The sequence below is a fragment of the Dendrobates tinctorius genome, unplaced genomic scaffold (assembly GCF_039654945.1).
Source record: "Dendrobates tinctorius isolate UK_male_01 unplaced genomic scaffold, ASM3965494v1 ptg000146l, whole genome shotgun sequence".
Classification (NCBI taxonomy): Eukaryota; Metazoa; Chordata; class Amphibia; order Anura; family Dendrobatidae; genus Dendrobates; species Dendrobates tinctorius.
Genome location: NW_027361813.1, coordinates 1,498,904 through 1,521,045, shown reverse-complemented (window position 1 = coordinate 1,521,045; position 22,142 = coordinate 1,498,904). Strand labels below are relative to the sequence as shown.

General features: G+C 59.9%; 1 protein-coding gene across 1 annotated transcript; it reads right to left on the bottom strand.

Moving 5' to 3' along the window:
• Positions 1 to 3,284: 3,284 nt before the first annotated feature.
• Positions 3,285 to 22,124, bottom strand: RUSF1 (RUS family member 1). The gene is made up of 15 exons (XM_073546310.1): positions 21,987 to 22,124; positions 12,805 to 12,957; positions 11,110 to 11,187; positions 10,868 to 10,982; positions 10,748 to 10,793; positions 10,647 to 10,679; positions 10,405 to 10,510; positions 9,772 to 9,873; positions 9,616 to 9,686; positions 4,978 to 5,162; positions 4,831 to 4,888; positions 4,684 to 4,754; positions 4,494 to 4,592; positions 4,327 to 4,398; positions 3,285 to 3,985 (listed from the first exon to the last, which is right to left on the bottom strand). The coding sequence occupies exons 2-15, from the start codon at positions 12,949 to 12,951 to the stop codon at positions 3,897 to 3,899; spliced, it is 1,272 nt and encodes a 423-aa protein (XP_073402411.1). The 5' UTR covers positions 12,952 to 12,957; positions 21,987 to 22,124; the 3' UTR covers positions 3,285 to 3,896.
• Between the last annotated feature and the right edge of the window lie 18 nt (positions 22,125 to 22,142).

Here is a 22,142-nt window from a genome sequence, read left to right as displayed (position 1 = left end):
CCGTCCTCTTCTTCCCTTCCTGTCGTGGCTACGGCGCACTGCTCTGCCCTGTTGAGGGCTGTTGGCTCCCGGCGCCTGCACACTGCAGGACTCTGCTCTGCCCTCAAAAGGGCCGAGCCATACGCCTGCGCCACGGCAGGAAGGGAAGAAGAGGACGGCATTGTATGAAGATGGGAGGCGCCGGACGGCGACAACCATCGGACCGCCCCTGGGTGAGTATAACTCTTTTTTCTTATCTTTCAGGTTACATCGGGGGCTTATTTACAGCATAACAGAATACATTACAGAATGAGACAGATAAGCTCCTGATGGCGGTGCCTGCAGCTCATAGTCCAAAAAAAAGGGTGACAGATTCCCTTTAAGTCAGATCAAACAGTAGAGTAAGCTCAGTTCAATGGTGGTGACAAACTAAAAAAAATGTGATGAGCCACTACATGTAGAGGTTTCCCCGGAGATGACAGAGGCAGCTTGTATGTAGAGCTGATGTTACTGGAGGTGATCTGGTCGATCACTATATACAGTTGTGAGGTGAACGGGTCGGCCTGTTCCTTACAGATGAACATCTGCAGACAGGCAGCTTCTCAGGGTGACATCGGCTGCTCTCAGGTTCTCTCTCTCTGGAGACCCTCACTCAGTGACACCTCAGTGGAGACCCTCACTCAGTGACACCTCAGTGGCGACCCTCACTCAGTGACACCTCAGTGGCGACCCTCACACAGTGACACCTCAGTGGCGACCCTCACTCAGTGACACCTCAGTGGCGACCCTCACTCAGTGACTCCTCAGTGGAGACCCTCACTCAGTGACTCCTCAGTGGAGACCCTCACTCAGTGACTCCTCAGTGGAGACCCTCACTCAGTGCCTCCTCAGTGGAGACCCTCACTCAGTGACTCCTCAGTGGAGACCCTCACTCAGTGACTCCTCAGTGGAGACCCTCACTCAGTGACTCCTCAGTGGAGACCCTCACTCAGTGACTCCTCAGTGGAGACCCTCACTCAGTGACACCTCAGTGGAGACCCTCACTCAGTGACACCTCAGTGGAGACCCTCACTCAGTGACACCTCAGTGGCGACCCTCACTCAGTGGCGACCCTCACAGAAATGCAGTTAAACGCCTCTCACAATGGCGGCTGTCCGCTGCCTCCCCTTCTATCTCCCTGTGGCAGGGCTCAGATCCCTGTAGAGGCCAGTCTCCTGTAAGTCTCACATACCAGTCCTCGCTGCCATCACCGTCCTTTTCTGACTCACATCTTACCGCCTAATAACAGATAGCTCCTCCCATAACATGTGACTTCCCGAGAAGCCGTCATTGGTTGCCTGCACTGTCAGTACTCCTTCCCATAAAACTCATTAGCACATCAGACTCCATAACACAGACATCTTACCTTTGCTGATGATTTTTTTGTGTTGACCAGTGAAATTACATCTACTGACTCCGAGTGGGGTCTACCCCATGCCGAGGATAGACGAGCTGTTAATGCCTCGCACCTCACTATCATGGATTCAGTAGAGGATACTGGCAGACACCCCTGACCACAGACGCCCAGGAGAGGTCTGCCTTTATAACGCCACTCAGGCTGTTTCTAGTGAGGCCATTTGATATGAAAAATGCCCCTGCCGCCTTCCAGAGGTTGGGTAATCACTTATTGGAAGGGTCTGATGGTTTTGCCGTGGCTTGTCTCGATGATATAGCCATTTTCAGTAATTCTTGGAACACCTTGTACATCTTTCCCAGGTGTTACAAAGGCTTAATACTAAGGCCCCGTCTCACATAGCGAGATCGCTAATGCATCACCGAATACATGTGACACGCAGCAGCGACCGGCCCCCCGCTGGATAGCGCTGATCGTGCAGGAAGGTCCTGGGCCATTTTTTCCTCATCGGCGTCCTGCTGGCCAGCATGCATCGCTGTATTTGATCACTGGATCGCTGCTGCGTCGCTGAAGAGATCTGCCTGTTTGGCAGCTCACCAGCGACGCACCAGCGATCCTTACCAGGTCGCATCGTTGTCGGGATCGCTGGTGCGTCGCTAAGTGAAATGGGACCCTAAGCCAGGGGAGTGTCAGGTAACCATGCAGGAAGTACATTACCTCGGACACCGGGTGGGGGGAGGCCGGCTAAAACCTGAGCCAGAGAAGGTAGAAGCCATTACAGCCTGGCCCACCCCACGAACCAAGAAGCAAGTACTGTCCTTCCTGGCCATGGCTGGCTACTATAGGAGTGCTATCCAGTGCTCTGGCCAAGCCATTAACTGATCTGACCAGGAGGAAGCTTCCCCAGATTGTTTCCTGGACTCCTCAGTGTGAGGAATCATTTTCTGCCCTAAAGTCGGCATTGGTTAGCTCACCCGTCCGTCAGGCCCCAGATTGCACTAGCTGGTTTGTAGTGCAGACAGACGCCAGCACCTATGGGCTAGGTGCGGGTCTCAGCCAGGTGAACCAGCAAGGTGAGGAGCTTCCAATTCTCTACCTAAGCAGGAAACTTCTGCCCAGAGAATTGGCTTATGCCACCAATGAAAAGGAATGTTTGTCAATTGTGTGGGCCCTGCAGAAACTGCAACCATACCTCTATGGGCGTAACTTCACCATAACAGATCGTAACCCACTGAGTCGGCTCAGAGTAGTTGGGGACAACGGGAAATTGCTTAGATGGAGCCTGATATTGCAGCAATATGATTTCACAATTCAACATAAGAAAGGAGTAGATCACGGCAATGCCGATGGTTTATCTCACCAGCGCGGGGCGGAACCAGATACACACTCAGGAGCTGATCTGTGAGTCAACCCCCATGCACGTTCATAAGGAGGGAGGTGTAGTGAAAATATGTATGGATGTATAACCGGCAGTAAATCAGCATCTGATCAAGGAAGCACAAAGGTGATAACCTATGTGACCCTGAGAAAAGGCAGTTTCCTGGTCTCAGACCCCAGGGTGATTTCCTGAGAACACACAGAATTGGAAACATTTCAGATCCCTGATGCCTCGAAGGCAGAAGCCAAATGTGACCTATTTGCAGTCTGACAATTTCTATTTACTATGGGAAAGAAAAGCAAAGACCAGCGCCTTTAGAAAATAATGTATTCACTGGTAAAGTAGCCATGGTCAAGTCACAAACCAGGAATTAAGATAAACTTGAGAGGCTGGTCTAGAAATCTGATCTCCAGGCTAAACCTATAAACTAAGCCACACACAAAGAAAGTTGTTCACAGCTTGAGGGCAGCCAAGCTGATGTGATCCATTTCGTATTCCCCCCCACCTCCGGAGGCAGAATACCAGACTGCAAGGTTTAGATATCTCAGTAAGTTTCTCCCTTTTATTTTTATAAAAGATTTGCATTTTTATATCCTTTTATTGTAAGCACTGAACCTTTTCTATTAAAGCTTAAAACGAATCCATAGCCTTAAAGTGTGTGATCCTGGTGATTGGCGGACAGTAGTAGTATTTCTGGGACTCATCGGCCGTGTGTATGAAGTGGGGTGTGTGGTCTGTGTCGGGGTGTGATTTATGCCCCCACTGCAGCATAGGACAGAGGCTGAATGCTGGCCTGAGAGGAGATAGATTAACCCTTGCAGGCGCAACCCCAAGTCACAGGCTGAGAAGCGGGTACGTGGCATCCTCTTATACACCTGGTGGCACAGCCGTCACCTACGGTCCTGAGTCCTCCCCCGCCACACACGCTCTGCTGCCCACCACCATTATCTAAATTCCTAAGTCCACCACCATCCCCCAAACAGCCCTGGTGGCACACCATCCGCTAGCCTTGAGCCCCCACACCATCTGCTGCCCGTGATCCACGCAATAGTTGTCTCCTTTTCCTTATGTAAATGTCCTGCGCCATTGATTTTTTTTTACAGCGCCACCATAATGCTTTCACGACCGATGATCTCATATGTGTGGTCACAGTCCTTTATTTGTATCCCAATTTGCCCTCCAGTCATCGGAGTCTAGAAGATTGCGATCGGTCAGCCAGCCTGATGCACAGAGACCTGCAAAAGAGACAGTCATGACTGCATGAGAGATAAACATGCTAGGGGCCCTAGTACAGAGAGCCACCATGTGTGGTCAGCACAGACCAGGGCCCGAAGCCGCTGGGTGCTGCAGAGCTGAACCCTGTCCTGGGTATTAGGCTGGGATCACACATGTGAGAAACTTGGACGAGTCTCGCATGTTAATATCTGGCACTGCCGCCGGCACTCAGGAGCGGAGCGTGCGGCTGCATGTATTGCTCTGCGTGCCGGTGCCAGGTATTAACATGCGAGACTCGTCCAAGCTTCTCGCACGTGTGATCCTGGCATTACAGTGATTGACAAGCACTTAGAATAGGTACCGTGACAGAAGTCCGGGAAAATGCGGCTGACGTATTCGTGTGTCTCGGCCAAGATAGTGTAGCGGGCAGGATCTGAAGGACATGAGGAATGGACACCATTAATACCACATTTTCTGCACTCAGCATGGCTGACTCCATACTGGCAGAGCCGGACCTCGGGCACACACCTGAACATGAGCTTTTCCTGTGAAGAATCTCGGCATGGACCACAGATCTGATGATGTCAGCGCTGCTTGACCTCTCATGTAAAACAACCGCCATGCGACCTGCAAGACATCACAGCGTTTCCTCCATCACACCCAGACTGAGACAGTGTGATGGAGCACAATGAGGAACATGGCGCCATCCCGAGCTCACCTGTGTCTCTCCGCCACCCCAGCAGGTACAGAGATTCATTCCCTTTCTTTAGGAGTTCCAGCTGTGAGACACTGGAAAATAAGAGAGAACCTTCAGCCGCTGCAGAGATATCCTGCCACTGACCTGCAGAGACCGCCATGCCTCTACCTGGAGATGACCACACTCAAGGAGACGCCGACATCGACTGATACTTGTGTACCGAGACCTGCAGCAAAAAACAACATTGGCATCACCATGAGCGGCTGCAGCCCATGGCTCACCGTGGGTGGTCCATCCCACTGGGGGGTTACCCACCTGGTAACAGCGGCTCCTTGGGGTTGGCTTCAGCTGGACTCAGGATACGGCCCTCTCTAAGAAAATGCTCTAGTACTATCGCAAGCCGTGACTGGTTGAGAGTCTCCATGATAACAGAGCGAACAGCACGATAATTGGCATAAAGGTGCAGACAGGTCAGGAGGAGGAACAGGAGGTATGTTGTCCTGGGAAGAGATACGCACGCCCATAAGAGAGCAGAAAAGAACAGACTCCAAGTACAGAATGGTTGGTCAGAGCCAAGCAGAGTCCGGCCCAGGAGGCGAGCAGAGCCTGGACCAGCCCAGGCACATAGCAGAGGTCAACAGCAGAGCCCAGCCCAGGCACATAGCAGAGGTCAACAGCAGAGCCCAGCCCAGGAACAGAGCAGAGGTCAACAGCAGAGCCCAGCCCAGGCACATAGCAGAGGTCAACAGCAGAGCCCAGCCCAGGCACATAGCAGAGGTCAACAGCAGAGCCCAGCCCAGGCACACAGCAGAGGTCAACAGCAGAGCCCAGCCCAGGAACAGAGCAGAGGTCAACAGCAGAGCCCAGCCCAGGCACATAGCAGAGGTCAACAGCAGAGCCCAGCCCAGGCACAGAGCAGAGGTCAACAGCAGAGCCCAGCCCAGGCACAGAGCAGAGGTCAACAGCAGAGCCCAGCCCAGGCACAGAGCGGAGGTCAACAGCAGAGCCCAGCCCAGGCACAGAGCGGAGGTCAACAGCAGAGCCCAGCCCAGGCACAGAGCGGAGGTCAACAGCAGAGCCCAGCCCAGGCACAGAGCGGAGGTCAACAGCAGAGCCCAGCCCAGGCACAGAGCGGAGGTCAACAGCAGAGCCCAGCCCAGGCACAGAGCGGAGGTCAACAGCAGAGCCCAGCCCAGGCACAGAGCGGAGGTCAACAGCAGAGCCCAGCCCAGGCACAGAGCGGAGGTCAACAGCAGAGCCCAGCCCAGGCACAGAGCGGAGGTCAACAGCAGAGCCCAGCCCAGGCACAGAGCGGAGGTCAACAGCAGAGCCCAGCCCAGACACAGAGCGGAGGTCAACAGCAGAGCCCAGCCCAGGCACAGAGCGGAGGTCAACAGCAGAGCCCAGCCCAGGCACAGAGCGGAGGTCAACAGCAGAGCCCAGCCCAGGCACAGAGCGGAGGTCAACAGCAGAGCCCAGCCCAGGCACAGAGCAGAGGTCACCAGCAGAGCCCAGCCCAGGAACAGAGCAGAGGTCACCAGCAGAGGTCAACAGCAGAGCCCAGCGTCACTGATGTGTCAGAAGCTGCAGACAGCTGGACTGCATCTGTCTGCAGAAGGTCTCAGTTTTCTTTGCAGACTTCTGCCTGGTCCTTCTGCCAGTTGGACCCAGTGGCCACCATCCCCGGCAGTAATAGTCACACCTGGATCTGGGCGTTTATAACTCAACTTCCTGTTGGGAGTTGAGGGTGATAATTTCTATTTCCAGCTCCCTGTTGAGGCTTGGACATGCAGCAGTTGGCTAGTGTCCTCTTTGGAGTGTGAACGACGACGGTGTTTCGCTCTGAGTTTACTTGAGCCAAGTCTTTAGTGGTAGTGGGTATTGACTATCGCAAATCCTGTCCTTCTCGGTACATGGCTTATCACCAGGGTCAGACAGGGATTAGGTATCCTGCTCTGCGATAGGCAGATCTAACGTTACCCTGTCTGCCCTAGGGGTCTCCACTCCCCCTTCCCTAGTGCTTGGTTCCCTTGCTGTTATCCCATCGTGTTGCACTTAGCCTTTCCTACACGTTGTGTGACGTTATCACTTGCCATACATGTTTGCAAAAGAAAAAAAAACCTGACACGTGTTTTTTTGTTTTTAGTGTTTTTTCCTGTGATGTGTTTTTTCCTTTTGCTCGGTTCATGGATCCCCCTGCTGTGTTAGCCGAGCAGCTGTAGAGGTTGTCACTGGAGGTGACGGACCTTCGTTCTGAGCCAGCGGCTGGAGGCTCCTAGTGTGGGGGGACGTGCAGGTAGGCCGGTCCGGCTGGAACACAACATTGCCCTCCTGGACAGTTTTCTGGGGGGTCAGGACAAGTTTTGTGTGTTTAAAGAGGCCTACAAATTACTATACACTGGAGATGAGGAGCAGCGAGTAGGGATGGTTATGCTACTGTTGCAGGGGAACCTCGGTCCTGGGCTTTTTCTTTTCCACAGGATTCTACGTGTCTGTAGGAGTTTTTCAGGGCTTTAGCCCTTACCTATGATGGTCCTGACCGTATTTCCTGGGCTGAATCCAGGCTGCGTCGCCCTCAGCAGGGGAATCGGTCAGGGGAGACTTATAGCTCTGAATTCTGCAGGTGGGCGACCGATACCAAGTGGAATGAGCCGGCTCTCAGAAGACAATTCCTCCAGGGCCTCAGGTTAGAGGAGGCATCAGTGTATGAGACTCCGGTATCACTGGAGGCTGCCATGTCCTTGGCTATTCGGGTGGATAGACGCCTGCACGACAGATGGGTAAGACCACCTGCTTCTGAGCCCTCTTTCCGGGACAAGATCCCGGTGTTGGAGGAAAGTTTCGGGGGTGAAGCTATACTTGCGGTGTTAGAGGAACCCATGCAGTTGGGGGGTGCATTTACTCTCACATTTCCCCCGACATTTGCAAGAAAAGGGTTTTTTTTATGGGAGGAAGGGACATTTTAATGGGGTCTATCCTGCAATCCCAAAGCAAAAAGAGCCTCGATTAACCCTTGGGAGCCTGGAGCTTGATAATCAAGGGGTGTGTTCGTCTTCAACCTGCAATTCTTGTTTTGTCCTGACAGCAGGGGTGGTGCTAGAGAGCAGGTCTGAGAGAAAGTCTGTATTTGTGGACAGTGGAGCTGAGTCAGTATGGTGGATGCTGATTTTGCTAGAACACATGGCTTTGTCTACCGTAGCTTAGCCTATTCCTATCTACGCCATTGATCAGCACCACTTGCACAGAGATCACTGACGCAGCTTGTACATAACATAAGACTGACGGTGGGGTCTCCTCATTATGAAGTAATCCCTTATGTCCTGGAGGGTCTCCACACTCCAATGGTTCTGGGTTTGCCCTGGATGATGAAGCATAATCCATCTGTGGATTGGCAATCCTGAGAGATTGTGGAGTGGGGGATTACTGACATGGTAGCTGCCTAAACGTTTCCCCTTCTGCTGTATCTACAGGGACCTTACTGGCATTTTTGTCTGGCTTTGAGGACCCTGCCCCAATTTTGCAGAAGGGAGTAGGCATCTCGGCTTTGTTCAATGACCTGGAGGGTAAGGAGTTGGAGGCTCAGGCGAACGCCCCTGCCTCCTGCCCTGTGGGGAGACTGCTTGTGCCATCTAATTTGTGCCGCAAAGTAAGTAGAGAATTTCATAACTCTGTACTTGCTGACCACCAGGGTGGTAAGGAAGCCACGGACCTCCTTCCCGGCCGTTTTTGGTAGCAGGGGTTGCATCGGGATGTGGTTGAACAAGTGGCTTCCTGCAGTGCATTCTAGGGTACCGCATACCCGTCCCATCTGGTCCTGTTTTGCCACTACCTGTTCCTAACAGGGTCAGGGGAGACAGGTATAAACGTATGACTGTCAGTAAACACGTGCCAGCTCCGGAACAAGGTGTGAAGGACTGTTTGGTTGTCTACCAGGAATTTCAGGTAGAAGTTGGGACCTAGATTCATTGATGCCCATCAGATAACCACCGTCATTGGTCCAGCAGTGTTTCGTCCTCAGGCACTTAAGATCTACAACATTTTTCACAGGTCTTTGCTGAAGAAATATGTGGAACCCTTTGAGCCCTCACCCTTACCGCCTCCCCCAATAGTGGTTGATGGTAACCTCGTGTTTCATATTTCGAGGATTGTCGATTCTCGTCTTCAGCGTAGTTTCTTACAATACTTGGCGCTTTGGAGGGGTTATGGTCCAGAGGAAAGGATATGGGTTTCTGCATTAGACGTGAATGCTCCCAGGCTGGTTTCGTTCGTTCCACACTTCTTATCCTGAGAAACCTGGTCCTGAGTATCCGGAGGCCACTCGTAGAAGGAGGGGTCCAGTCATGGATGTGTCAGAGGTTGTAGACCGTTGCACTGCATCTGTATACAGAAGGTCTCAGCAGTTTGCATTGCAGACTTCTGTCTGGTTCTTCTGATGCTTGGACCCAGAGGCCACCTCCCCCGGCTCCAACGGTCACACCTGGATCTGGGTGTTTATAACTCCCAACTTCCAGTTGGGAGTTGAGAGTGTTATTCTCTACTTACACTTACCTGTTGAGGATTGGAGCTGTAGCAGTCAGTTAGAGTCTTCTTTGGAGTTTGAAGGACGTTGGTGTTTCTCTGCATCTACTCGACATAAATTTCCCCTTGTTTTGTGAATCCTAGCTGTCTTTAGTGCTAATGGGGTTCGACCTGTGTTCACCCCTTCCTTCCCTAAGCAGGGCTTACTGCTAGGGTCTGACAGAGACTAGGTATCCTGCTCAGCGATAGGTGAGGAACCTATTTAGGGTCTCTTAGGGCAGACAGGGTGACGATAGATATGCCTAGGAGGGCCCTCACACTCGACGGGCTGGCGCCGGGAGAGCCCCCTCACACTCGACAGGCTGGTGACATGAAGTAACGTGTCTCCCATCAGTCGCTTTCATCTTCCAGCTTTTCCACCCAGTATTAACTCACCAGAAACTGTCAGACACCAATGGAACGATCAAAAGACTGATGAGAAGTCCGGCCAAGTTCACAAGTGTCTCCTGTGAGAGACCACAGCCAAGAGACAGGTAGATTAACAGTCAGCAAGACGGCAGGATGTGGGGAGCATGGAGGTCCTTTGCTCACCTGGCTCCCGTCCTTTGCACATACATCTGCCATATTGTCTCTCCTAGCCTGGTGCACGGTGAGTGCAGCACGTGTCGCCCCTCCGGCCACTCCCACAATGCACTGCAGGGAGCAAAAGTAATTTACCCAGACAGGATAGAACAGCACCTATAGGGGGCATACCTTACCTACTCGGGCCGTGCATACAGGAGAGTGAAGCATTCTTGGAGGACAGGATAGGACAGCACCTATAGGGAGCATACCTTACCTACTCCGGCCATGCATACAGGAGAGTGAAGCATGCTGGGAGGACAGGATAGGACAGCACCTATAGGGGGCATACCTTACCTACTCTGGCCGTGCACATAGGAGAGTGAAGCATGCTGGGAGGACAGGAAAAGACAGCACCTATAGGGGGCGTACCTTACCTACTCCGGCCGTGCATACAGGAGAGTGAAGCATGCTGGGAGGACAGGACAGCACCTATAGGGGGCTTACCTTACCTACTCCAGCCATGCATACAGGAGAGTGAAGCATGCTGGGAGGACAGGACAGCACCTATAGGGGGCGTACCTTACATACTCCGGCCGTGCACACAGTAAGAGTGAATAATGCTGGGAAGACAGGAAAAGACAGCACCTATAGGGGGCGTACCTTACATACTCCGGCCGTGCACACAGTAAGAGTGAATAATGCTGGGAAGACCGGAGCCAAGATCTCCATAAAGATCGCCAGGTCATTTAACAGGTCGGCAAAAAGTCTGAAAAATTCAGCAAAGAGAATTGAGCAGGGCCCGGGGCCCACGAGGCTCCGCACGGAGCAGCCACCACGTCATTAGGTGTAGAGGGATGTCAGGAGGCTCCGCACGGAGACGGACCAGACACAGGCGCTCTTACCGCCATCGCTTGGCGTCACAGTCCAGGCGGCTCCTGTAATAGACAAGCACTTACAGATCTCCCTTCGGTGCTACAACTCGCGCTCTGCTTATGTCTCCTACCCCTTCATCCAGGCGAACAGGATGCGGCCGATCATCCCGGTGCCATCTACACAACGAGAAGACAACCAATCAGAAGTCAGGATTACAAGAACACGCCAGAGGAAGGAAGACGAGCTGCACCTCGGAGAATCCAGGTAATGGTGGCGGCTGTCACTGTGGCAGTGCTGTCACCAACGCCCGATCCACGGAGAAGAGCATGAGTGGCCAAAGAGCCGGTGACACTGCTGGAGAAGGCCTGGAAGTCAAAGTGTGGGAAGTCAGGAAGTGGAAGCGTCGTACGGACACGCTGGAGCCCTCAGCCTGCATCTCGACCCCAAGACGCCTGGGACTCACACCGGCCACCCCTGGATGTTGTCAATCACCTGCAATGTGTCCCAGAGCTGATACTCCAAGTAGTCTTCACTGACACTGTCTGGAAAGCCATGAGGGAGGAACAGACTCTGGAAGAGAAGAGGCGGCAGTCACGTGACCCCTCATATACAGTGTAACACAAACAGGTGCAATTAGTAATGAGTGCAGAGGAGGTCAGCGAGAGCCAGAAGTGTAGGTGGGATCGGCAGCGAAGCAAGGACTCATTTTCCCCACTGTATGATTGTCACGGACGTGGTTTGTGGAACCACTGTGCCACGGCCCGCGGAGAGCCTGGAGCGGCGTGACTAAGCGAGCACCGGACTGTTCATGGTGAGGATAGACTTGGCTCCTGATGCACGCCAGGTGCCACTCCAGGACAGACCAACGGACGCTCAGCAGCTGGACCCAGAGGACAGACTGGAGGGAGCGGCAGGCATGACCTGCATCAGAGTGCAGCAGGCATGACCTGCATCAGAGTGCAGCAGGGACTGGTATGCCAACTTACGCTGGTTTCACACGTTGGGCAGAGCTGTGGAGGGCTGCGTACTTGCACCGTTAAGCCTTGCCCACTGCAGCACCTCTTCCATGCAGCTCCGCCTAAGTCTCACACGGTGGATCTCGGGGATGCTATGGGCGGCTCTGCTGCATCTGACACACGGAGGAGCTTGGGGATGATATGGACAGCTCTCCCCTATGGGCCCAATCCCTCTATTATATCCCCCTATGGACCCATCCTCTAAAAGACTCACCCACAACCCTTTACCGCTATCATCCTCCACCCTCGCCTATGGTCACTGTAGCGAACTATGTATAGGTATGTGTCAGGAAAAGCAGCACACGGATATCACAATCGCAGGGGGCTCATCTTAGTTATCCCACCGCTGCCACCAATTTGTCATGTACCCGCTTCTCAGCACGTGATTTGGCGTTGCGCCTTCAAGGGTTAATCTATCTCCTCTCACTCAGTCCAGCATACGACCTCTGTTCTATGCTGCAGTGGGGGCATAAATCACACCCCGACACAGACCACACACCCCACTCACACACGCTGCCACCACTCACCGAACACACGGGCGATGAGTCCGGGAAGTACTACTACTATATATGCCAATCGCCAGGAGCACACGATCTAAGGCTATGGATCCTTTAGAGCCTACAAGGTTCAAACTCATTAAAGTTTTAAGCTTTACTAGAGAAGGTACAGTGCTTACAATAAAAGGATATAAAATATGGAAATATAAAGTGACACACAAATATGCAAAACAGTTATAAAATAAAAGGGCGAGACTTACAGAAACATCGAACTTTGCAGTCTGGTGTTTTGCTCACTGAGAGGGAGGACTATGGAAGGGCTCACACCAGCAGTCCAGGCTGCCCTCACATGTGAAAATCTTTCTTTGTATATAGGCCTAATTTATAGACTTAACCTGGAGATCAGATTTCTAGACCGGCCTCACACGTTAATATTCTAATTGCTGGTTTGTGACTGGACCATGTCGACTCTACCAATGAATACATTATTTCTCTCTGAAACTCTTAGTCCCATCTATCATTCTTTAATCCCCCTTCCTCTGTAATCCCCAACCAGCCCTGTCCCTCTGTAATCCCCCCACAGATCCATCCCACATGATGAAGGCAGAACCTAGAGAGCACGTGGTGGCACCAGAGCTCAGTAACAGGAGACACAGCCCAGTATGGAGACTTACAGTGAAGCAGTCCCTCAGGAGGCCACAGCGGCTGCTCGGAGGTGGTCGTTCGCTCTTCATGATTCCGCCATCATATCCCCTGTACTTGACAACTTCACCTGATCCATAGCGCTCCGTGCACACAATGGTCGCCCCATTGGATAACATCACAGCCTGCCATAAAGAAGAGGAAGAGCAGCTGGTACCACATTGCGGCCAGGGCTGCAGGCGTCACCGTTGCCCACGCCGCACACACGGCAGTAACGGAGCCCCCGGGGCCCCCGCCGCACACACTGCAGTAACGGAGACCCCGCCGCACACACTGCAGTAACGGAGACCCCGGGGCCCCCGCCGCACACACTGCAGTAACGGAGACCCCGGGGCCCCCGCCGCACACACTGCAGTAACGGAGACCCAGGGGCCCCCGCCGCACACACTGCAGTAACGGAGACCCCGGAGCCCCCGCCGCACACAATGCAGTAACTGAGACCCCGGAGCCCACGCCGCACACACTACAGTAACGGAGCCCCGAGGGCCCCCGCCGCACACACTGCAGTAACGGAGACCCCGCCGCACACACTGCAGTAACGGAGACCCCGCCGCACACACTGCAGTAACGGAGACCCCGCCGCACACACTGCAGTAACGGAGACCCCGCCGCACACACTGCAGTAACGGAGACCCCGCCGCACACACTGCAGTAACGGAGACCCCGGGGCCCCCGCCGCACACACTGCAGTAACGGAGACCCCGGAGCCCACGCCGCACGCACTGCAGTAACGGAGACCCCGGGGCCCACGCCGCACACACTGCAGTAACGGAGACCCCGGAGCCCACGCCGCACACACTGCAGTAACGGAGCCCCTGGAGCCCACACTGCAGTAACGGAGCCCCCAGGGCTCACGCCGCACACACTGCAGTAACGGAGCCCCCGCCGCACACACTGCAGTATCGGAGACGCCGGGGCCCCCGCCGCACACACTGCAGTAACGGAGACCCCGGAGCCCCCGCCGCACACACTGCAGTAACGGAGACCCCGGAGCCCCCGCCGCACACACTGCAGTAACGGAGACCCCGGAGCCCACGCCGCACACACTGCAGTAACGGAGCCCCCGGAGCCCCCGCCGCACACACTGCAGTAACGGAGACCCCGGAGCCCACGCCGCACACACTGCAGTAACGGAGCCCCTGTAGCCCACACTGCAGTAACGGAGCCCCCAGGGCTCACGCCGCACACACTGCAGTAACGGAGCCCCCGCCGCACACACTGCAGTAACGGAGCCCCCGGAGCCCCCGCCGCACACACTGCAGTAACGGAGCCCCCGGAGCCCCCGCCGCACACACTGCAGTAACGGAGCCCCCGCCGCACACACTGCAGTAACGGAGACCCCGGAGCCCACGCCGCACACACTGCAGTAACGGAGACCCCGGAGCCCACGCCGCACACACTGCAGTAACGGAGCCCCGAGGGCCCCCGCCGCACACACACTGCAGTAACGGAGCCCCCGGAGCCCACGCCGCACACACTGCAGTAACGGAGCCCCCGGAGCCCACGCCGCACACACTGCAGTAACGGAGACCCCGGAGCCCACGCCGTACACACTGCAGTAACAGAGCCCCCGGAGCCCACGCCGCACAAACTGCAGTAACGGAGACCACGGAGCCCACGCCGCACACACTGCAGTAACGGAGACCCCGGGGCCCACGCCGCACACACTGCAGTAACGGAGCCCCCGGGGCCCACGCCGCACACACTGCAGTAACGGAGCCCCCGGGGCCCACGCCGCACACACTGCAGTAACGGAGCCCCCGGGGCCCACGCCGCACACACTGCAGTAACGGAGCCCCCGGGGCCCACGCCGCACACACTGCAGTAACGGAGACCCCGCCGCACACACTGCAGTAACGGAGACCCCGGGGACCACGCCGCACACACTGCAGTAACGGAGCCCCCGCCGCACACACTGCAGTAACGGAGCCCCCGCCGCACACACTGCAGTAACGGAGCCCCCGCCGCACACACTGCAGTAACGGAGACCCCGGAGCCCACGCCGCACACACTGCAGTAACGGAGCCCCCGGGGCCCACGCCACACACTGCAGCAACGGAGCCCCCGGGGCCCACGCCGCACACACTGCAGTAACGGAGACCCCGGGGCCCCGCCGCACACACTGCAGTAACGGAGCCCCCGCCGCACACACTGCAGTAACGGAGACCCCGGAGCCCCCGCCGCACACACTGCAGTAACGGAGACCACGCCGCACACACTGCAGTAACGGAGACCCCGGGGCCCACGCCGCACACACTGCAGTAACGGAGACCCCGGGGCCCACGCCACACACACTGCAGTAACGGAGACCCCGGGGCCCACGCCGCACACACTGCAGTAACGGAGACCCCGGAGCCCACGCCGCACACACTGCAGTAACGGAGACCCCGGGGCCCACGCCGCACACACTGCAGTAACGGAGACCCCGCCACACACACTGCAGTAACGGAGCCCCCGCCGCCCACACTGCAGTAACGGAGACCCCGGGGCCCCCGCCGCACACACTGCAGTAACGGAGCCCCCGAAGCCCACGCCGCACACACTGCAGTAACGGAGCCCCCGGGGCCCACGCCGTACACACTGCAGTAACGGAGACCCCGGGGCCCACGCCGTACACACTGCAGTAACGGAGACCCCGGGGCCCACGCCGCACACACTGCAGTAACGGAGACCCCGGGGCCCACGCCGTACACACTGCAGTAACGGAGACCCCGGGGCCCACGCCGCACACACTGCAGTAACGGAGACCCCGGGGCCCACGCCGCACACACTGCAGTAACGGAGACCCCGGGGCCCCCGCCGCGCACACTGCAGTAACGGAGACCCCGCCGCACACACTGCAGTAACGGAGCCCCCGGATCCCCCACCGCACACACTGCAGTAACGGAGACCCCGCCGCACACACTGCAGTAACGGAGACCCCGCCGCACACACTGCAGTAACGGAGACCCCGGAGCCCCCGCCGCACACACTGCAGTAACGGAGACCCCGGAGCCCCCGCCGCACACACTGCAGTAACGGAGACCCCGGGGCCCACGCCGTACACACACTGCAGTAACGGAGCCCCCGGAGCCCACGCCGTACACACTGCAGTAACGGAGCCCCGAGGGCCCCCGCCGCAGTAACGGAGACCCCGGGGCCCACGCCGCACACACTGCAGTAACGGAGCCCCGAGGGCCCCCGCCGCACACACTGCAGTAACGGAGACCCCGGAGCCCACTCCGCACACACTGCAGTAACGGAGACCCCTGGGCCCACTCCGCACACACTGCAGTAACGGAGACCCCGGGGCCCACGCCGCACACACTGCAGTAACGGAGACCCCGGGGCCCACGCCGCACACACTGCAGTAACGGAGACCCCGGGGCCCACGCCGTACACACTGCAGTAACGGAGACCCCGGGGCCCACGCCGCACACACTGCAGTAACAGAGACCCCGGAGCCCACGCCGCACACACTGCAGTAACGGAGACCCCGCCGCACACACTGCAGTAACGGAGCCCCCGGGGCCCCCGCCGCACACACTGCAGTAACGGAGCCCCGAGGGCCCCCGCCGCACACACAGCAGTAACGGAGACCCCGCCGCACACACTGCAGTAACGGAGACCCCGGATCCCCCACCGCACACACTGCAGTAACGGAGCCCCCGGAGCCCACGCCGTACACACTACAGTAACGGAGACCCCGGATCCCCCGCCGCACACACTGCAGTAACGGAGCCCCCGGGGCCCACGCCGCACACACTGCAGTAACGGAGACCCCGGGGCCCCCGCAGCACACACTGCAGTAACGGAGACCCCGCCCCACACACTGCAGTAACGGAGACCCCGCCCCACACACAGCAGTAACGGAGACCCCGGGGCCCCCGCCGCACACACTGCAGTAACGGAGACCCCGGAGCCCACGCCGCACACACTGCAGTAACGGAGACCCCGGAGCCCCCGCCGCACACACTGCAGTAACGGAGACCCCGGAGCCCACGCCGCACACACTGCAGTAACGGAGCCCCCGGGGCCCACGCCGCACACACTGCAATAACGGAGCCCCCGGGGCCCACGCCGCACACACTGCAGTAACGGAGCCCCCGGGGCCCACGCCGCACACACTGCAGTAACGGAGCCCCCGGAGCCCCCGCCGCACACACTGCAGTAACGGAGCCCCCGGAGCCCCCGCCGCACACACTGCAGTAACGGAGCCCCCGGGGCCCACGCCGCACACACTGCAGTAACGGAGCCCCCGGGGCCCACGCCGCACACACTGCAGTAACGGAGCCCCCGGGGCCCACGCCGCACACACTGCAGTAACGGAGACCCCGGAGCCCCCGCCGCACACACTGCAGTAACGGAGACCCCGGAGCCCCCGCCGCACACACTGCAGTAACGGAGACCCCGGGGCCCACGCCGCACACACTGCAGTAACGGAGACCCCGGGGCCCACGCCGCACACACTGCAGTAACGGAGACCCCGGGGCCCACGCCGCACACACTGCAGTAACGGAGACCCCGGAGCCCCCGCCGCACACACTGCAGTAACGGAGACCCCGGGGCCCACGCCGCACACACTGCAGTAACGGAGCCCCCGGGGCCCACGCCGCACACACTGCAGTAACGGAGCCCCCGGGGCCCACGCCGCACACACTGCAGTAACGGAGCCCCCGGAGCCCCCGCCGCACACACTGCAGTAACGGAGCCCCCGGAGCCCCCGCCGCACACACTGCAGTAACGGAGCCCCCGGGGCCCACGCCGCACACACTGCAGTAACGGAGCCCCCGGGGCCCACGCCGCACACACTGCAGTAACGGAGCCCCCGGGGCCCACGCCGCACACACTGCAGTAACGGAGCCCACGGGGCCCACGCCGCACACACTGCAGTAACGGAGACCCCGGGGCCCACGCCGCACACACTGCAGTAACGGAGCCCCCGGAGCCCACGCCGCACACACTGCAGTAACGGAGACCCCGCCGCACACACTGCAGTAACGGAGCCCCCCGGGGCCCACGCCCCACACACTGCAGTAACGGAGACCCCGGAGCCCACGCCGCGCACACTACAGTAACGGAGCCCCCGGGGCCCACGCCGCACACACTGCAGTAACGGAGACCCCGGGGCCCACGCCGCACACACTGCAGTAACGGAGACCCCGGAGCCCACGCCGCACACACTGCAGTAACGGAGACCCCGGAGCCCACGCCGCACACACTGCAGTAACGGAGACCCCGGAGCCCACGCCGTACACACTGCAGTAACGGAGACCCCGGAGCCCACGCCCCACACACTGCAGTAACGGAGACCCCGGGGCCCACGCCCCACACACTGCAGTAACGGGGACCCCGGGGCCCACGCCCCACACACTGCAGTAACGGGGACCCCGGGGCCCACGCCCCACACACTGCAGTAACGGAGCCCCCGGAGCCCACGCCCCACACACTGCAGTAACGGAGACCCCGGAGCCCACGCCGCACACACTGCAGTAACGGAGACCCCGGGGCCCCCGCCGCACACACTGCAGTAACGGAGCCCCCGGAGCCCACGCCGCTCACACTGCAGTAACGGAGACCCCGGGGCCCACGCCGCACACACTGCAGTAACGGAGCCCCCGGAGCCCACGCCGCACACACTGCAGTAACGGAGCCCCCGGAGCACACGCCGCACACACTGCAGTAACGGAGCCCCCGGGGCCCACGCCGCACACACTGCAGTAACGGAGCCCCCGGAGCACACGCCGCACACACTGCAGTAACGGAGCCCCCGGGGCCCACGCCGCACACACTGCAGTAACGGAGCCCCCGGAGCCCACGCCGCACACACTGCAGTAACGGAGCCCCCGGGGCCCACGCCGCACACACTACAGTAACGGAGACCCCGGGGCCCACGCCGCACACACTGCAGTAACGGAGAACCCGGGGCCCCCGCCGCACACACTGCAGTAACGGAGCCCCCGGAGCCCACGCCGCACACACTGCAGTAACGGAGCCCCCGGAGCCCACGCCGCACACACTGCAGTAACGGAGCCCCCGGAGCCCACGCCGCACACACTGCAGTAACGGAGCCCCCGGAGCACACGCCGCACACACTGCAGTAACGGAGCCCCCGGAGCCCACGCCGCACACACTGCAGTAACGGAGCCCCCGGAGCCCACGCCGCACACACTGCAGTAACGGAGCCCCCGGGGCCCACGCCGCACACACTACAGTAACGGAGACCCCGGGGCCCACGCCGCACACACTGCAGTAACGGAGAACCCGGGGCCCCCGCCGCACACACTGCAGTAACGGAGCCCCCGGAGCCCACGCCGCACACACTGCAGTAACGGAGCCCCCGGAGCCCACGCCGCACACACTACAGTAACGGAGCCCCCGGAGCACACGCCGCACACACTGCAGTAACGGAGACCCCGGGGCCCACGCCGCACACACTGCAGTAACGGAGCCCCCGGAGCCCACGCCGCACACACTGCAGTAACGGAGCCCCCGGAGCCCACGCCGCACACACTGCAGTAACGGAGCCCCCGGAGCCCACGCCGCACACACTACAGTAACGGAGACCCCGGGGCCCACGCCGCACACACTGCAGTAACGGAGACCCCGGGGCCCACGCCGCACACACTGCAGTAACGGAGACCCCGGGGCCCACGCCGCACACACTGCAGTAACGGAGCCCCCGGGGCCCACGCCGCACACACTGCAGTAACGGAGCCCCCGGAGCCCACGCCGCACACACTGCAGTAACGGAGACCCCGGAGCCCACGCCGCACACACTGCAGTAACGGAGAACCCGGGGCCCACGCCGCACACACTGCAGTAACGGAGAACCCGGGGCCCCCGCCGCACACACTACAGTAACGGAGCCCCCGGAGCCCACGCCGCACACACTGCAGTAACGGAGCCCCCGGAGCCCACGCCGCACACACTGCAGTAACGGAGCCCCCGGAGCCCACGCCGCACACACTGCAGTAACGGAGACCCCGGAGCCCACGCCGCACACACTGCAGTAACGGAGCCCCCGGGGCCCACGCCGCACACACTGCAGTAACGGAGACCCCGGAGCCCACGCCGCACACACTGCAGTAACGGAGAACCCGGGGCCCCCGCCGCACACACTGCAGTAATGGAGACCCCGGAGCCCACGCCCCACACACTGCAGTAACGGAGCCCCCGGGGCCCACGCCGCACACACTGCAGTAACGGAGCCCCCGGGGCCCACGCCGCACACACTGCAGTAACGGAGACCCCGGGGCCCACGCCCCACACACTGCAGTAACGGAGCCCACGCCGCACACACTGCAGTAACGGAGAACCCGGGGCCCCCGCCGCACACACTGCAGTAACGGAGACCCCGGGGCCCACGCCGCACACACTGCAGTAACGGAGACCCCGGGGCCCACGCCGCACACACTGCAGTAACGGAGACCCCGGGGCCCACGCCGCACACACTGCAGTAACGGAGACCCCGGGGCCCACGCCGCACACACTGCAGTAACGGAGCCCCCGGAGCCCCCGCCGCACACACTGCAGTAACGGAGACCCCGGGGCCCACGCCGCACACACTGCAGTAACGGAGACCCCGGAGCCCCCGCCGCACACACTGCAGTAACGGAGAACCCGGGGCCCACGCCGCACACACTGCAGTAACGGAGACCCCGGAGCCCCCGCCGCACACACTGCAGTAACGGAGACCCCGGAGCCCCCGCCGCACACACTGCAGTAACGGAGCCCCCGGAGCCCCCGCCGCACACACTGCAGTAACGGAGCCCCCGGGGCCCACGCCGCACACACTGCAGTAACGGAGACCCCGGAGCCCCCGCCGCACACACTGCAGTAACGGAGAACCCGGGGCCCACGCCGCACACACTGCAGTAACGGAGACCCCGGAGCCCCCGCCGCACACACTGCAGTAACGGAGACCCCGGAGCCCCCGCCGCACACACTGCAGTAACGGAGACCCCGGAGCCCACGCCCCACACACTGCAGTAACGGAGACCCCGGGGCCCACGCCGCACACACTGCAGTAACGGAGCCCCCGGTATTAGCACACGCCGCACACACTGCAGTAACGGAGACCCCGGGGCCCACGCCGCACACACTGCAGTAACGGAGCCCCCGGAGTCCACGCCGCACACACTGCAGTAACGGAGACCCCGGGGCCCACGCCCCACACACTGCAGTAACGGAGAACCCGGGGCCCACGCCGCACACACTGCAGTAACGGAGACCCCGGAGCCCCCGCCGCACACACTGCAGTAACGGAGACCCCGGAGCCCCCGCCGCACACACTGCAGTAACGGAGACCCCGGAGCCCCCGCCGCACACACTGCAGTAACGGAGCCCCCGGGGCCCACGCCGCACACACTGCAGTAACGGAGCCCCCGGAGCCCCCGCCGCACACACTGCAGTAACGGAGAACCCGGGGCCCACGCCGCACACACTGCAGTAACGGAGACCCCGGAGCCCACGCAGCTCACACTGCAGTAACGGAGCCCCCGGGGCCCACGCCGCACACACTGCAGTAACGGAGCCCCCGGAGCCCCCGCCGCACACACTGCAGTAACGGAGAACCCGGGGCCCACGCCGCACACACTGCAGTAACGGAGACCCCGGAGCCCACGCCGCACACACTGCAGTAACGGAGCCCCCGGGGCCCACGCAGCTCACACTGCAGTAACGGAGCCCCCGGAGCCCCCGCCGCACACACTGCAGTAACGGAGAACCCGGGGCCCACGCCGCACACACTGCAGTAACGGAGACCCCGGAGCCCCCGCCGCACACACTGCAGTAACGGAGACCCCGGAGCCCCCGCCGCACACACTGCAGTAACGGAGCCCCCGGAGCCCACGCCCCACACACTGCAGTAACGGAGACCCCGGGGCCCACGCCGCACACACTGCAGTAACGGAGCCCCCGGTATTAGCACACGCCGCACACACTGCAGTAACGGAGACCCCGGGGCCCACGCCGCACACACTGCAGTAACGGAGCCCCCGGAGTCCACGCCGCACACACTGCAGTAACGGAGACCCCGGGGCCCACGCCGCACACACTGCAGTAACGGAGACCCCGGGGCCCACGCCGCACACACTGCAGTAACGGAGCCCCCGGTATTAGCACACGGGGGGGTCGGTGCTGTGAGACTCGCGGTCACGTGACGCTCTCTTACCTCTCGCTCTCTGTCTGTGAATCGGCGATTGTTTTCTGTTGTTTTCTGATATCACCTGTGCGATGATTGGTGGAGCGTGTACTGAGACCCGGATGTGACGTCTTCTAGGCAAGTGGGTGTTTCTAGGGAAATCGCGCAACGTGTCACGTGGTGTTA

Excerpts from the sequence above, each read along its gene's own strand:
- RUSF1 (XM_073546310.1), bottom strand. The coding sequence starts at position 12,951 with ATGTTATCCAATGGGGCGACCATTGTGTGCACGGAGCGCTATGGATCA. Across the intron at positions 10,983-11,109 it reads AGCTCTGGGACACATTGCAG|GCCTTCTCCAGCAGTGTCAC; the intron begins GTGATTGACAAC and ends TTTGACTTCCAG. Across the intron at positions 9,687-9,771 it reads GTGCAAAGGACGGGAGCCAG|GAGACACTTGTGAACTTGGC; the intron begins GTGAGCAAAGGA and ends GGTCTCTCACAG.